This window comes from Pholcus phalangioides, unplaced genomic scaffold, assembly GCF_987345545.1.
Source record: "Pholcus phalangioides strain wild (caught in Gottingen) unplaced genomic scaffold, Ppha-v1.0 ptg000004l_1, whole genome shotgun sequence".
Lineage (NCBI taxonomy): Eukaryota > Metazoa > Arthropoda > Arachnida > Araneae > Pholcidae > Pholcus > Pholcus phalangioides.
Genome location: NW_028301597.1, coordinates 51619734 through 51634522, shown reverse-complemented (window position 1 = coordinate 51634522; position 14789 = coordinate 51619734). Strand labels below are relative to the sequence as shown.

The 14789-nt window shown below is 31.3% G+C and overlaps 1 protein-coding gene across 1 annotated transcript in view; it reads left to right on the top strand.

Annotated features, from left to right (window-relative positions):
- Positions 1–841: 841 nt before the first annotated feature.
- The window catches only part of LOC149087818 (LIM/homeobox protein LMX-1.2), a 107174-nt gene continuing 93226 nt past the window's right edge, over positions 842–14789 (top strand). The window contains exons 1-2 of the mRNA XM_089231728.1: positions 842–1042; positions 11063–11398. Of these exons, the coding sequence (XP_089087854.1) occupies positions 11356–11398 (43 nt within the window). The 5' untranslated portion in view covers positions 842–1042; positions 11063–11355. The remainder of the gene's footprint in view (positions 1043–11062; positions 11399–14789) is intronic.

The window sequence follows — 14789 nt, the reverse complement described above, 5'->3', positions numbered from 1 at the left end:
GTATTTGGAAAGTAATACTGCTTTACTTCAATAAATTTATCTCATGTGCGATCAATGCTCAACCACCTCGTTGGGCATTTTGCCTGTTGCAGCCTTGTATTTGTATTATCAGTACAATTCACAATGCAATTTTTTAAAAGGATTTTTCCGGCTTTTAGTGCGTGTTATTAACTATAAAAAACATTAACAGCTCGATAAAAAAAATTGAGCATTTGCAGGTTAAGAGCATTATTGACAATAATCAAACAACGATATTAAGCAATTGTAAAAATAACATTTTATGCATAATAACTATTTGGTACGTCTAAAATAATTGGTACGTTTAAAAAGAAGTGCAATAGACATAGTGGGATAAATCGAGAAGCTATCCGTACTTAGATAATATAATCATTTTTTTTATGGGCGGTATATTATATATATTATTAATTATTATTATTTATGATGCATGCTTTTATATTGGGTTGCTGTACTTTGGTTATATTTGACATCAATATTTTTTATGGGCACAATTATTTTCAGCCACCTCGATGGCAATTTGCCTGTTGTAACCTCTGTATCTGTATTTGTGTGACTGTATGCGTGTATTTTGGACCAATCAATAGTCGATATTGCGACCCGATCAGCTGATAGCACCTGATCATGGAGACAGAAGACATCTGCTCCAGTACGCGGTTTGAGGGGAACAAGAGGGGGAGGGTTTGGCAATTGATTCAGTCGGTGCTAGAAAGTTTGACCGGAGGGTGGCGCTGCCACCATTTACATGAGGAGGAGGTGTTTCCTCTCACCCTCGAGATCTGATCTTGGTGCTCCTCCCGGGCTTTTATCAAACAGCTAAACGTTTTTGATAAGTGTTAAATACTGGCACGCAACAGCAACCTGTTCCCGAACCTAATAAAAACTCGCTGTGTGTATCTTACATTCGATTTTCATTTCCAACACATATAATCAAAGTATTTTCATTGGTGCCGGAAAAAAATACAGAAAATAATTATTGAAATCTGTAATTTGATGGATGAAGCAAATTGACGGATTCTACATTTAGGTGAGTTATATATATTTAAAACCCGATTTTTTTTGTTTTGTTATCATGCACAGTCGAACTTGGTTAATTCGAAGTCCAACTTCACTGGGAAAAAGTTCGAATTAGCCAATAATTCTATTTCGTATCAGTAAAATGACTACAAACTGCAACTTAATCATCAACATTCGCATAAGAAAAGAAAAGATCAATTATCAAAATACCATCATCGGTTACGAAACTGTTTTCAAAATTTTAATAATTTACAATTATAGTATAATAATGGATTGATCTTAGCTGTTACGATATTCCACTGTTCTGAAATTGGCATCACTGCAGAATTTTTTGACCATTGACGGGAACAGTTCACGATCATCCGTTATAAAATTTTTTCTCAAATTTTGCTTATTTTTATGCTATCAAGGAAATATACTTTCATTAACGTATTAAAATCTGAATTTTCCGATACTTAACATGTTCTTAATATGGTGACAAAAAATTTTTAATTTTCAATGTTGCACCTTGATTTATAGGTTGAACAACATAATCGGTATTAAGCGGTACACATCCTCGATGTGTGAACTCCAGCTGAACAAATTTAAAATGGGCATTAAATTATAAAGAAAAAAGCGGAAAAAACAGGTTTTAAATTTTTGTCTTCTAAAGTTGTTTAACAACTTGATCGAGCAAAGTCTGTGACGTCTTGTAAAATTTTTCTAAATCTAATTTGGTCATACAAAAGACATATTTTTTTTTCCCTCCAACTTCGAATTATCCAAAAATTTCGAAAAAAATCGAATTAAACAAGAAATTTTCACATTAAATTAGAAAGAAAACTCAACGGAAAGTTCGAATTATCCAAAATTCAAATCAACCAAGTTCTACTGTATTTATTTATAATTGTCCAAAGAAAAGATGAGGCTGCTAAAAGTTATGGAGGAAAATAATGATGAATTATCGAGTAATTCACGACAATTTTAATCGCTTACCCATGCATTATCTGAAATAAATACATGTATTTACGAAGGAACAGGTTAAATTTTTTGTAAACTTTTCTAACTTTTACCCCTACGAAAAATTAATTCCAATACAATGATACAACTTTTTTCCTTTTACATTCTACAGATATTTATTGTAATTCAAAATTATTTTGTTCTGAATAGAAATATTTTTTTGCAACAGCAGTAATTAATATGATATGTATCGCGAAGATTTAATGATAATAACTGTGGTGTTTAAATGAATGAACGGAGTTTTTTTTTATTTTCTGTTTTCCATAAATTTAATGCTTTTAAGAATGTAATTAGAATACTAACTACGTAGAATATTTTCAACCTGATCATAGATTAAATATTAATTTAGAATATAGATTACACGCTTTTCAAACTGTTCATTGAAAAATCTATTTAATAAATAGAATTTGTAAGAGATGCAATTGTGTGTGTGTGTGTTAAACATAGATATCATATCTTTTCTAGAAACCAGATGTGACGTTACAAAATGAAAATAAATTGAATTTTTAATTATGTACGCGTTAAAAGAAAAAAAAAACCAAACATTTGTTTTAACTGGAAAATAATGTAACTGATTGAAAGTAATGAATCGATTTCGAACAATCGAAAAATTCCTTCACAGAACTTTTCTAACAGTTCACGGAAATATGATGTATATGTGTTTCGATATAATTTTTTATTCTATATAATTCAGTTTTCTACACAATTTTAATTGTTTCAATTTTGCTATTAAACTTGAGCTTAGGTTTATTCTTGAAAAAGTACGGAGGTTATTTGTTACTAAAATTGCTCGCATATCATAAAAAATATCGTATCGCAAATCAAACTTTTCCTTATAAAACAATGAATACCCATTAATTCATTCCATATTCCAAAAATTATGATACTCGTATAAAAATTCATCGGCAAAGTATAATCGGATAATGCTGTTGAAAGTGTCCGAGCTTCACTTGTCGAACGTACGTTTTAAGCTCTTAGGTCGAATATTTAATCTCTGGGAGGATTTATTAGTTTCTTGCGAAAAATATTTTATTCTTTATTTTTTTATTCATAACTTGAATTATATCGATAAGTTGAGTCACTGCGAGCTGTAGGTGCCACTGAAATAGACATTAGTGAATCGATAATGTTTTTTTATGACTCATTTCGTTTACAGAAAAAAAGAAAAATCATTATTAATGTCATGCAAAGTTTTCTTAAAATTAAATTAAACCGGTGAGATACAAAGAGACGAGCGCAATGTTTTCGATCAGACACAAAACACAAACATAATTAACGTGATTGATTACTTAATTTTTTGGAAGTGTGCTCGTAATTTAGATCGATAATTTCTGCTAAATCACATTGTTTATTAATTATTTTGTGATTTCAAATGTCGATGATATTATTTTCGAAAATGAGTTCAGTTTAAGACCAAATTATTTTACCAAAGCAACTTTTTCTTTATCAAACGATAGGTTTGAATTTTTTGCAATAACAGATATTTTTGTAATTTAATCTTAACGCTATGAATACATGTAGTAAGAATGAGGAATAATCATAAAAAAATTTACTGATTATATCATGGAGCAAGTCAGTCCCTAAATTCAATTTTTCCTACAAACTCGATCGGAAGAGAATTTCCAATTCAGTATAAAATGAAATAAGATAAACACATTCCCGAATTCCAGTACGTCTTTCTTCCAGTATGAAACCTTGAAAAGTAAAGTTATAACAAAATAAAAAACATGATTTTATACAATTAGTGACACAAAAGGAAAAAAAATGTCGAGGTTTATTGTAGCTAAATTGCTTTAATTCTCTACAGGGCTCGACTCTGACTTGAGATAGGCGCGGAATCTTAGCAAGAAACGAACTATCGGGGTCTTTAATGCTTACAGATGATTGGCTAGCCAGAGGATTTATGTTTTTTAAATCTCAGGGCTCCTAAATGTTATGAGAAACTTTGGCAAATGCATTACTTGTTTATGGTGAAATCTGGATTCAACGCTTTTGCAATTTTAATTGTTATTATGCGTTTCTGTTTCGAGCACCAATAAACAACGTAGCAAATATTGATATGTTGTGCGTGTATTACGTTTTTTTTTTCACAGACGCATAACAGGATTTTGTTTTTATTGCTTTTTTTTGAAAACTTACAAAACATTAAGTATCTAAGATATGTAAAACTTTATACCAGCATAGGATAGCACATACAATCAAGAACGTGTGTAAAAAATGTGAAATAAAGCAATGGTTAAATAGTATTTTTAATAATATTTCTATTAGACCATAGTTTTTCATCATGTTAAAAGGGATGAGAATCCTCAACAAAACCCTTCTATAAATTTTAAAAATTATAAAAGTGAATAACATCTCGATGACCTTTTAAAAACTTTTTCCCCATGCTATAGTTCTTTCAATGGTGTAAGTATAAAAGAGTAGACGTTAATTTATTCTGATCTCTTAAATTATGTAACTCATGAACTGCAAATGTAAAATCCAAAACAGTCTCGAAGTTTGCAAATAAAACTGCGTAATATCATGTATCGTAATATAACATTATCTTTTATATACGTAATATCCCTCTTTGTTACAGGTTGAAGTATCAAATAAATATGATCACGAATATACTGTGTACCATTTATGCATTTGAAACTAAATTTGCTTTCCTGTTTTTTTGCATTCGAAATAAACAATCAATGACGATGATTTATCTTAATGCACATTTTATTAATAAATATGTGTGTGGGAAGGAAACTTTCATTTCTTAAAAGGTGCTCGCAATAGAAGAAAAAAACATCAAACCCTTTTGTATACGTCGAATCTGATCAGCTGAAATTTGAAAATTTCGTTCTTAACATCAGTCACAAGCTAAATGATATTATAAATTAGTTAGACATAATATTAAGATGTCTATACTCTATATGCTTATATTTATGAAGCTTTCATATACAGTACTGAATATTCATTGTTCAAAAGATTAGGATAGCGAAGAAAACAAATAACAGTTATTTTTTTGGGAATGTTAACGATAAAATAATGATATTTTACTAGGGAAACTAGGCACTTGATAGTGAAACGAAATAATTTTTCATATTATTTAATAGTTTAATGAATAACTTTAGGATGGCTAAGTATCCTTCTGGATTAAAACTTGAAATTTTAAGTTGAAACGGTGTTTGAAAGAAATAAAAAATTCAAAGAAAATGTACGAAACAAAATTAGTTTCTCGAAATCCATCTTAAAATGATAACATAAAAATTAATTTCTACGATAATGTACTTTTTTAATGTTGACTTATATTTAGCTTTAGTAGGAAAAATTTAATAATCTTATAGTGCATGTATTTGCAAGGCTTCTTTTTTTAGTCTAGTCTGGCGTCGTATCACTTTTAAAATATTTCCGGATGAATTTTGATGAGCGCATTCATATATATTATACAGTACATACTGCATATACTGCATGCTTATGCTCGTAAACATATTTTTTGTACTATTAGGTATAAAATAACCATGCTCACCAGAATGTGATAATTTTTGATATTTTGAGGTGATTAAATTTCCAAATGATCATCAAATAATTAATAATATTTTTAAATAGCTAAAATTTCAATTTAGTTTTGAAGTTAAAATATTCACAAGTATTACAAAATTATTGTACTCTTATATTATAGAAAATTATTGTACTCTTATATTATAGAAAATTATTGTACTCTTATATTATAGAAAATTATTGTACTTTTGAATTTCACTCTTATATTGTGTACTTGGTACTCTATTAGTGAAGATAAAAATTTGCAAATCAATTTTGTTGGGATAACCGAATATCACAAGATTTTTAATAAGCATATCAAATTAAATTTCTACTTACACAGGAACAACCTACCTCAAAAAAATTAAGATTTCCTCAGAAATTTTTAGCACGAACAACCTGCTCCCAGTAGCATTAGAAATACTGTATAATAATAATAATAAATACCAATAGTTCATTAGTTTCAGAACTTGCAAACTGTTTTAGGTATCCACGCAATTACTGAATATCTCATAGATTAATCATCTTATTCACAATTAAGCATTTATGCACGATGAAGTTTTCTTTACCGGAATGTGTATTCAATGTACTCCAATTGTGACATACCACTATACCGTCGAAGGCTGATTGGATCAAAAAACACCAGTATTCTAAAACATGTTTCATCTTGTCTGCCTATCATTGTTCTAGTCTGGATTTCAGTATCAATTCGATTGGTATTGGCGTTTGAGACTTTTCGGAGATTTCGCGTCTAGACCTGCACCAGGATAAGGAAAATTCGTATTCAATCCTCAAAACCATGGGCGGAGATACGGGGGTGCGTGTGTGTGGGCATTGCTCCCCCCCCCCCAGCATCTAAGGTGAAGTCGACTGATCTAATGCATATATGTATAGATGAATTGACATAATCTTCATCGTGACCCCTCATCAATAATGACCGTGCCCCCAGACTTCCAAGTTCATCTCCGCCTTTGCTCAAAACCAACACATTATTCATTCATATAAATTCATTTATAATTTAAATTGATTACTTGCTATTTGAATAATTTTTCCTATTCAGTTTCCAAAAAAAAAAAGTTATAAAAAGCGCATGGTATTTACTTAGATATATGATTGCGGTTAATCAAAAGTTCGTATTAAATGAACTGGCATTACAACTGAACACGCTTGTAGTATTCTGATAACACAGGTCTGCAATGAAAAAGCTTTCTTAAAAACAATTAGTACTTTTTATAGCTTTTTGGATCCTATTTACTGGAAAAATAATTTAAAAATTCCATCGGTTCTAGTTTTTAAGATAAAGTGAAAATTAAATTTAAATATTAACGCATAGTCAGCAAGCATACAAGCCATATTGAAACTGTTCGCAGTAAACAAATGCAGTAAATCATTGTCAAGGCTAATTCAGTAATTTTATGGTGATTTTGGGACGCTGAATCCGAATCTGGCATTGGTTTTGTCATGTAGGCTCTACAATTTTACATAAAATGGAAATCAAATTTCAATGGGGTAATACATAAACAACATAAGTATCACATGTATATGTGTGCGCTATCAACAAATATAATAAATCATTGCCAAAGATAATTCGGTGATTTTAGGGCCCATCATTATAACGCAGATCTAGGATATAAATGTGAAGTACAGGGTGGGCAAAAAGTCCGTAGAAACTTTAAATATTCATAAAAACCGGAAAAATAACCGAAATAGAAAACGGTTTGCAGGGTTAGCTAGGTCACGGGAATTTTTTTAAGACAGGAACCTCCCCCCCCCTCCCACCTAAAAAAAAACAGCTGATAGGTTGCGCTCACGTACAAGAGTCAAAGAAAAGATACGCAAATAACGAACAGAATGCCTCTAAATCGTTTATAACAGCAGTATGTGTTCCACATGACCACCACCACAGGGGATAACACATTGCAGGCGAGTCACAAATCCAGCAATGGCAGAGTGCCGCAGGTCCACGTACACGGTTACAACGGTGAAGTGGTTGTGGATTAGGAACGCAAGTTCTTATAACCGTCCATTTGCATATTTCCACCGAAGTCGCTAGTACCAGCGCCACCTATCGGCTTTTTTTCTGTTTAAAAAAATTTCCGTGACCTAGTGCTGCTAACTCTGAAAACCGTTTTTTATGTCGCTTATGTTTCCGGTTTTATCAATTTCTAAAGTTTCTACGGACTTTTTGCCCACCCTGTATGTATCTTTATGAGGGGGATAAAAGAAAAAATGCCAAAATATTTAGATTTGAGTTATTTCCTAAAATATGAAATTGTTGTGTGAAAAAGCCTTACGTGATAGAAAAAAAAATGAATCGCATTTTTGGAATCATCACTGAAAATAGTAAAAAAATCAATTATATCACAACTAAAAAAGCTGTCAAAAAGCAATTTTTTTATAGACCTGTATAATGAGTGTCGTCGTATTACTCCGGTGAAATATTAAAAAAAACCACACCATTGTGTTACTGATAAAGTACTGTCTATGTTCTCATATTTAAGATATTAATCGTATAATGATCATTGATTGCGCTTTTTTCTGTTCGTAGTTTACTTAAAAATTCAACACTATTTATCTGTAAAAAACATTAATGATGCTACTTTTAAATTCCCGAAGTATTTTTTAACGCATATAATTGTACGCAAGCCAAACATTAGACGAATTGGTATCTTCGACGACGTGGTATTTTCAAATCCTGAACCAAATTTTATTCCCCAAAAAATTTCACTATTTGGCTAATAGATTGGAAGATGCTTACTTTTGCTGATGCGTTATGATGAGAAATGTTTAAGACGACTCTGATTATTATCTAGTTCTATTATTATCTATTCTATTATCTCTGATTATAATGATTTTCATTTTTTTGCAATCTGATTTAAGTAACTTATTCTACTGGTATAAAAATAAATTATTTTTTCTTTAATATACACACCTGAAAGCTTTAATATATTTTTCAGTAAGCAAAAAATAAAAACCCTTTATGTGATGGGTGGTAGTTTTCTTTGTAAAAAAAATACTGTTTCTGATTTGCATATTATATATACGTATTTACGAAACGAATTTCACTTTTTTACACAGCCATGTTAACAATAATATATAAATAGTTCCTATACAGAAACTTGATCGGATGAGAATGACTAGAGATTCGACTGTTCATGAAACAATTACAGTAAAACCACTCTTTTACCCGTAAAACAGGAGCCGTAAAAAAGTTTTCCTATTGTAGTTTTCCATATGGAACTTAATTATTATTTGGCTGTAAAAGAGGGGTGTCCATTAAGAGGAGGTTTCGCTGTATTATGATTTTCTATGATTTCGTCAGATTTATTCAGAATATGAGTGTGTTTTTTGGAATCCCTTTTCTGTATAAAACTATAATGGAAAAATTTGAAAGGTACAAATTACACTTTTAAAATATATTCATTTTAAAAATATATGATTATAATGAAAAAATTTCTTTATAAATCATTCGTTTTAATCTCAAGCTGGAATGAAAAAGAAATTTTATAATTTTAATATTTCAACTACAATATACAGTCAAACTCGGTTATAAAGAACACACGCGTCAATGATTGGTGGTCACGATTGATTTTCATAGAGGATAATGGTAATGAAAATTGCTTATAACGTTGATGAAACTCAACGACCATGGATATAACGACACTTTTTCGCCGCTTTGCTTCCGTTTTAATGGCGTTTTTCCCAGCAATTAATGGAATTAGAACTTATTACATTGAGGGAATGTGCGTCGCGTTCTATTGATACCTAACAATAACAAAAGATTTATTGCGTGTTTAGTGGTTCAATTTGAATGAATAATTCCTGTGTTATCCCGTAATTTTGCCCGACTATTCAAAAAATTGTCCCTGTTTTCAATGAAGCATACTTTAATTCACAACCTTTACTGAAATCGGGAGAATGGAGGTAATATTTATGAATTGATTTTTTACATTTTTTATATGCTCAGCTTTTTTTTTTCGTGAAATAGATTTTATGTCACTGTGGACTTGCTTTAGGCAATTTCGCCGAAAATTGGCAATATCTCGTACAGGCGTCCCTCGCTTTACGCTATTAATTGGTTCCGCAAAATAGTCGCGTAAGACGAAATCGCTTAGAGCGTTGAATTTAACATGGGAAAGATAGGGATAAGGGGATGACTTTCTTCAGAAGGATTAAAAAAATTGAACCGAAAATCAAAGGAACGTTTTTTTAATGAAGTAATTGTTCAAACTTATGAATAATCTGTGAATTTAAACAATATGAATGAAGTATTAAATTAAAACGTGTCTGTCTTTACTACTTCTAATTGATTCTAGTGAGTCTGGATGTTTTCTCTCATGGTATGGTAGGCTGATAACTCTTTTTAATGAAACAGTCGAGATTCGGCTGAGAAAAGCAATATTTTTTGTCTCCTTATAAAAACTTTAGTAGCAAAGCCAGAGAATTCCGCATATTTCTCGCAAATACGAAAATTCTAGCAATGGATTACATTTTGGGTTTGATAATACGATTAAATAATCGACGTTTCGGTTTTCCCAAAATTCCAAAACGAACGAACCGCCGTGTTCGTTTTGGAATTTTAGGTGAACCGAAACGTCGATTATTTAATCGTACGAAAATTCTAGTTTCACTGATGCTGCTTTTTTCGATTAAAGCGGTAAATATAAATCACTAATTTCCCCCACCCCCTCCTACACCTCTCTTCAAAATCTTCTTTTAAGGAAGTAGGCATTCTTCAGATTTTCAACAGGTGCAAACTAAAGGGTATGAGTTTTCCATTGAGAAATCATCACAAAACATCGGGGATTGTCAATGCTGAAATAAGAAGCTTTTATAGAGGCGAGATATCTCGTCATTGCCGCTTAAAGGTTAAGTTTCTCAGGTAATTGTCAATATTCTTTAAACATTGTTGTCAAACGTTGTTCATTAGTGAGATCTTGTCAGATGTATCTGAGAATTTTCCTCTCATACTGTATTTGTCTACAATACAAACCCAACGTATTCCGTCGTCTAAGGATTTAACTATGTTATATCTTCAATTTGCAAGCCCATTTCCACAATTAAAGTTAAACTTAAACCGGAATTTCACAGGTTGGAATTCATAAAATCAACTTTTCTAATTCGCGTTATAGCGAAATCACGTAAAGTGAAATCGTTGAAAGCGAGGGATACCTGTATTTATTTTACTCCAATTTCCCGTAGTTTTTCTTCGCAATACATGGCCACCCTAATTATGATGAAACAACAATTTCGTATATAGTATTTGATTATATTTTTCATACCTAAATGGCCTTGTAAATATCATCTTCGGTTGTAACGACATCTTAGTTACAACGACAAAAGTTAAAGTTCGTGGAATCTTCGATGTCGTTATAACCGAATTTGACTGTACAATAACACTTTTAATTTTGTTTATATTTGGTTTTTTTACGTGTGTTTTGGTAATTGCTTTTTTTTTGCTGCTTTCAATTTACACGTTTAATTGTAACTTATTTGTTTTATTTCCATTAATCCGCAGATTCTTCTCCAAAAAGAATATTTTGATCAAGAGGAAGGTGATGTGTCCCTCGGAATAAAACTCGACAATTAAGGACTCGCTTTATTGGATAACTAATTAACTGATTGGAGAATCGACTCTGTTGTTTCGACTGGTGACGTTTTGATGTTGATATCGTTTTTTCAACTTGATGATTGTGGACTCTTACGTCTTCAGTGAGCTTCCAGCGGAGTGGGTTCGGTTCGATTTCTCAACTTTTGTGTGCCCCGTTCCTCATCGGTGTCAAGCTGGTGCGTTTAAAGGACACCCGTGGGATGGACTCCCCCGAGAAGCTGAACAGCTTCATCTCGTCCAACGGTAAGGCACAACAACTTATATATCCATACAATATCACACCATATTTCAATTCTTTTTCCCCGCGTGAAAAGTAATTACAGTAATATTATGCATTAAAAAGAAGGGGAATTGTTGCTTAACATTCATATACCAACCAAACAAGTTGCTGAATCGCTTCATGCAAAACGGGTCACAAATACTTGTTTTTAAAAAACAGCAAAAGACTGTGTCTGAATGTAGTTTTTTTGCATAAATAGTGAAACTTTTGAGATAGATAAGTTACGGAAAAATGTGATATACGCGGTTATTATACGTAATAACTACTTATTATGCATACTTACCAAGAATTTCATTAAGTTTCATAAATTTCTCTAAATTCATCACTTTTGACGGCGATTATGCATAGTACCCAAGCGTCTTTGGTGAATTTGATAAATTTCACTAAGTTAATCACTTTTACTGGCAATTATGCATAGTTCCCAAACGTCTTTGGCAAGTATGATAAATTCCCAAAATTAATTACTTTTACAGACGATTACTCATAATACCCAAGCGTTGAGTCGCTGATAAACATGACAAATCGTAGTCTATGGTATACTACTATATATGATAATTTATTCATACATATATTGTATCATTATATTGGTGTTCGATCGTAAAATTTGTTATAAGTATATCGGAGTCCGATCATATTCATCACACATACTAGACCCATTTGGAATTTTTTTCATAATTCAAATGTTTTTCATGTTTCAAATTCAACAATTGCTCGTGGGTATTATGCATAATCGCAGATAATGGAGATAAATTTCAAGTATTTTTAAATTTTCCAACGAAACTTCGTTATTTATGCACAATCACCGGTAAGTAAAAGTGATATTTTCCACCTTGGCTCACGTCTCCTGAGGCTAACCAGCTTATATCCCCTAGGTGGATAGAGCAGGGGTCACGGTTAGTCTGGAGGTAAAAGTGATAATGTTTTCACATACACAGTATTTATTAAATTTACCGACTCTTTGGTATTATGCTCATTCGCTGGTGAAAGTGATAAATTTTTCAAACTTACCAAGACGATTGGCAAGCATGAATAAAAACCAGTTATTGTGTATAATAGCCTGTTATTATGTACATTAACAGGTTTTTGTCACATTTACCGTAACAGATATATTGTAAAAGAACAAAGAAAATGATGTCTTTTTTTGCAGAAAACGTGTAGAAACCTATATTGAATTGTCAAAAAAGGATATGTCAGAAAGTAGAAATGTTAAAAGTGTAAATATACGGAAATTTCAAAAAGTAAATTTTGCAAAAAAAAGGACTTACGCTCTTTTTTTATGAAGCGATTCATTTAAACAGTTCAGCATTGGTTCTGAACATTTAGTAAGAACTCTCAAGCTAAAATTTGTTTTTAGATTAGGAGAAAACACTAGTTATTTGAAATTCGAATTTTATCCTGTAAAAAGACACGGCTTTAACGTTAAAATCATTAATATTTTTTTTAATACTGCACTTACGCTCTGAAATACGGTAGAATTATTCTATTACGAAATATTTAAGCCTTACTTTCGCATAGATGCCATAAAATTTTTAAATACCAGTAGTATGTATATCTACCAGAAATTTTCGAGTGTATGTCCCGTATTTCTCATTAAAAACATGTTTTTGGTTCAACTTTTGAGCATCCATTTGCGAATATTATTCAATTTTTGCATAAAGTATTTCTCTTGAATTTTACGTTGCTTCACAGAAATTGTTTCTTTTTGGACAATGAAAATTGTTATTCAATTCTTCAGGAAAATCGATTAACTGAAATTTTTCGATTAATGAACAGTTTCAAATATTTGAACGTCGCTCATTAGCGTCAATGCGTAAAAAGTGTACGTAACTTTCATAATGAATGATAAGTTTTCAAAATAACTTTGATAATCCAAATTTTAGAATGTGGTATACTGAAAATTGAATCGGAAAAAAATTACTGTAATTTCTTTTGACATTGGCCCCCCAAAAAAAAAATCACTGCCATCTTTTGGGTGAAAATGTTACTAAAATTATGGGATACTGTCCTATGGATACCGAATTGGAAAGGGCTAGCTTGTAAATGACAAATCGTAATTTATAGTATTGTCGATAAATCATTTACGAAAATAAATATATTAATTTTAACTTTTTTTTCAGTCCACCAACAATTGGTGGATTATTAAAGGTGGTGGTCTTACAATGCCCAAATACGGTTATATTCTATGGTCATTATCACATTTCAAATACAAATACAAGGCCATAACAGGCAAAATGCCCAACGAGGTGGCTGAGAAAAAGATGCCCACAACAAATATGAACGTCATATATTTTTAAAATGTAGCAGAATTCTAGTTTCGAGTTAAAAATATGGAAGAATCTTCAATATCTTAGGAAGAAAGAACATATAAGATCACACTGTGCCCAAAGCGAATAATATACGTCTATGTATACGAATAATTGTGTTAGTTAAAGAATTAAATTGATAAAACTTCAGATTTTTGTTTAATGTTTCAATTTGAGAATTGTTTTTGCTTTATTGTAACAAAATTAGTTATCAAATATTTAATATAATAAGTTAATTTATTGCATTTAATAAAAAAAAACCCGTCCACATTAAATTTGAATTGCAAACTATAATAATCTATTTAAAAATTATAATTAATAATAATTCATTCATAATAATACAGTTCACGCCGCTTAATGCGATCACTTCGGGACTCGGGTTTTCTGGTAACAACGACCGAATGATAACTATATCGGAAAAGTTCGGTTTGCAAGTGATCATACTCCCAGTTTGGCCGTATGGTTGCAAAATGTTCAACCGCTCAATTATTACTGTTTTTTTTTTTTAAATTTTAATCGAAGACGGGATTTTTGAGCTAAAATACTGCATTTCTTTTATTCAGCCACTGTGAGGCGAAATTATAAGTTTGAAACTGTCTAGTGAGTATCACGAATCACGGTATTATTTTCGGTGTACAATACGTTCCATAAATCCCTTGACAAAGTCTCTCGGAAAAATACATTTGAATCTGTTCAACTGAAAGAAACTGATCAAGAAAGGGTTTTTCCCATACATTTGCCTTCACTATAGGAAGGTCATTGCAAAAGTAGTTCTACACGTACATGAATCACAGCGAATAAATACTACGGACTGATTTTGACATCAAGTACGGAAATGTTTATCAACAAGGAAGTGGGAGAGAACATCTTCTAGTCTCCTACATAGTGTTGCAGCTTGATAACGATAACTAACAGGTATAACTAACGATAACTAAGTGTGGCAAAAATTTAGCTCCAGAATGCGCAAAACAAATTTTCAAGGGAAAAAAGAAAATAAAACATTGTCCGATGTCCCGATGACAAAAAACGAATTCTTTCTCATGTAATAATA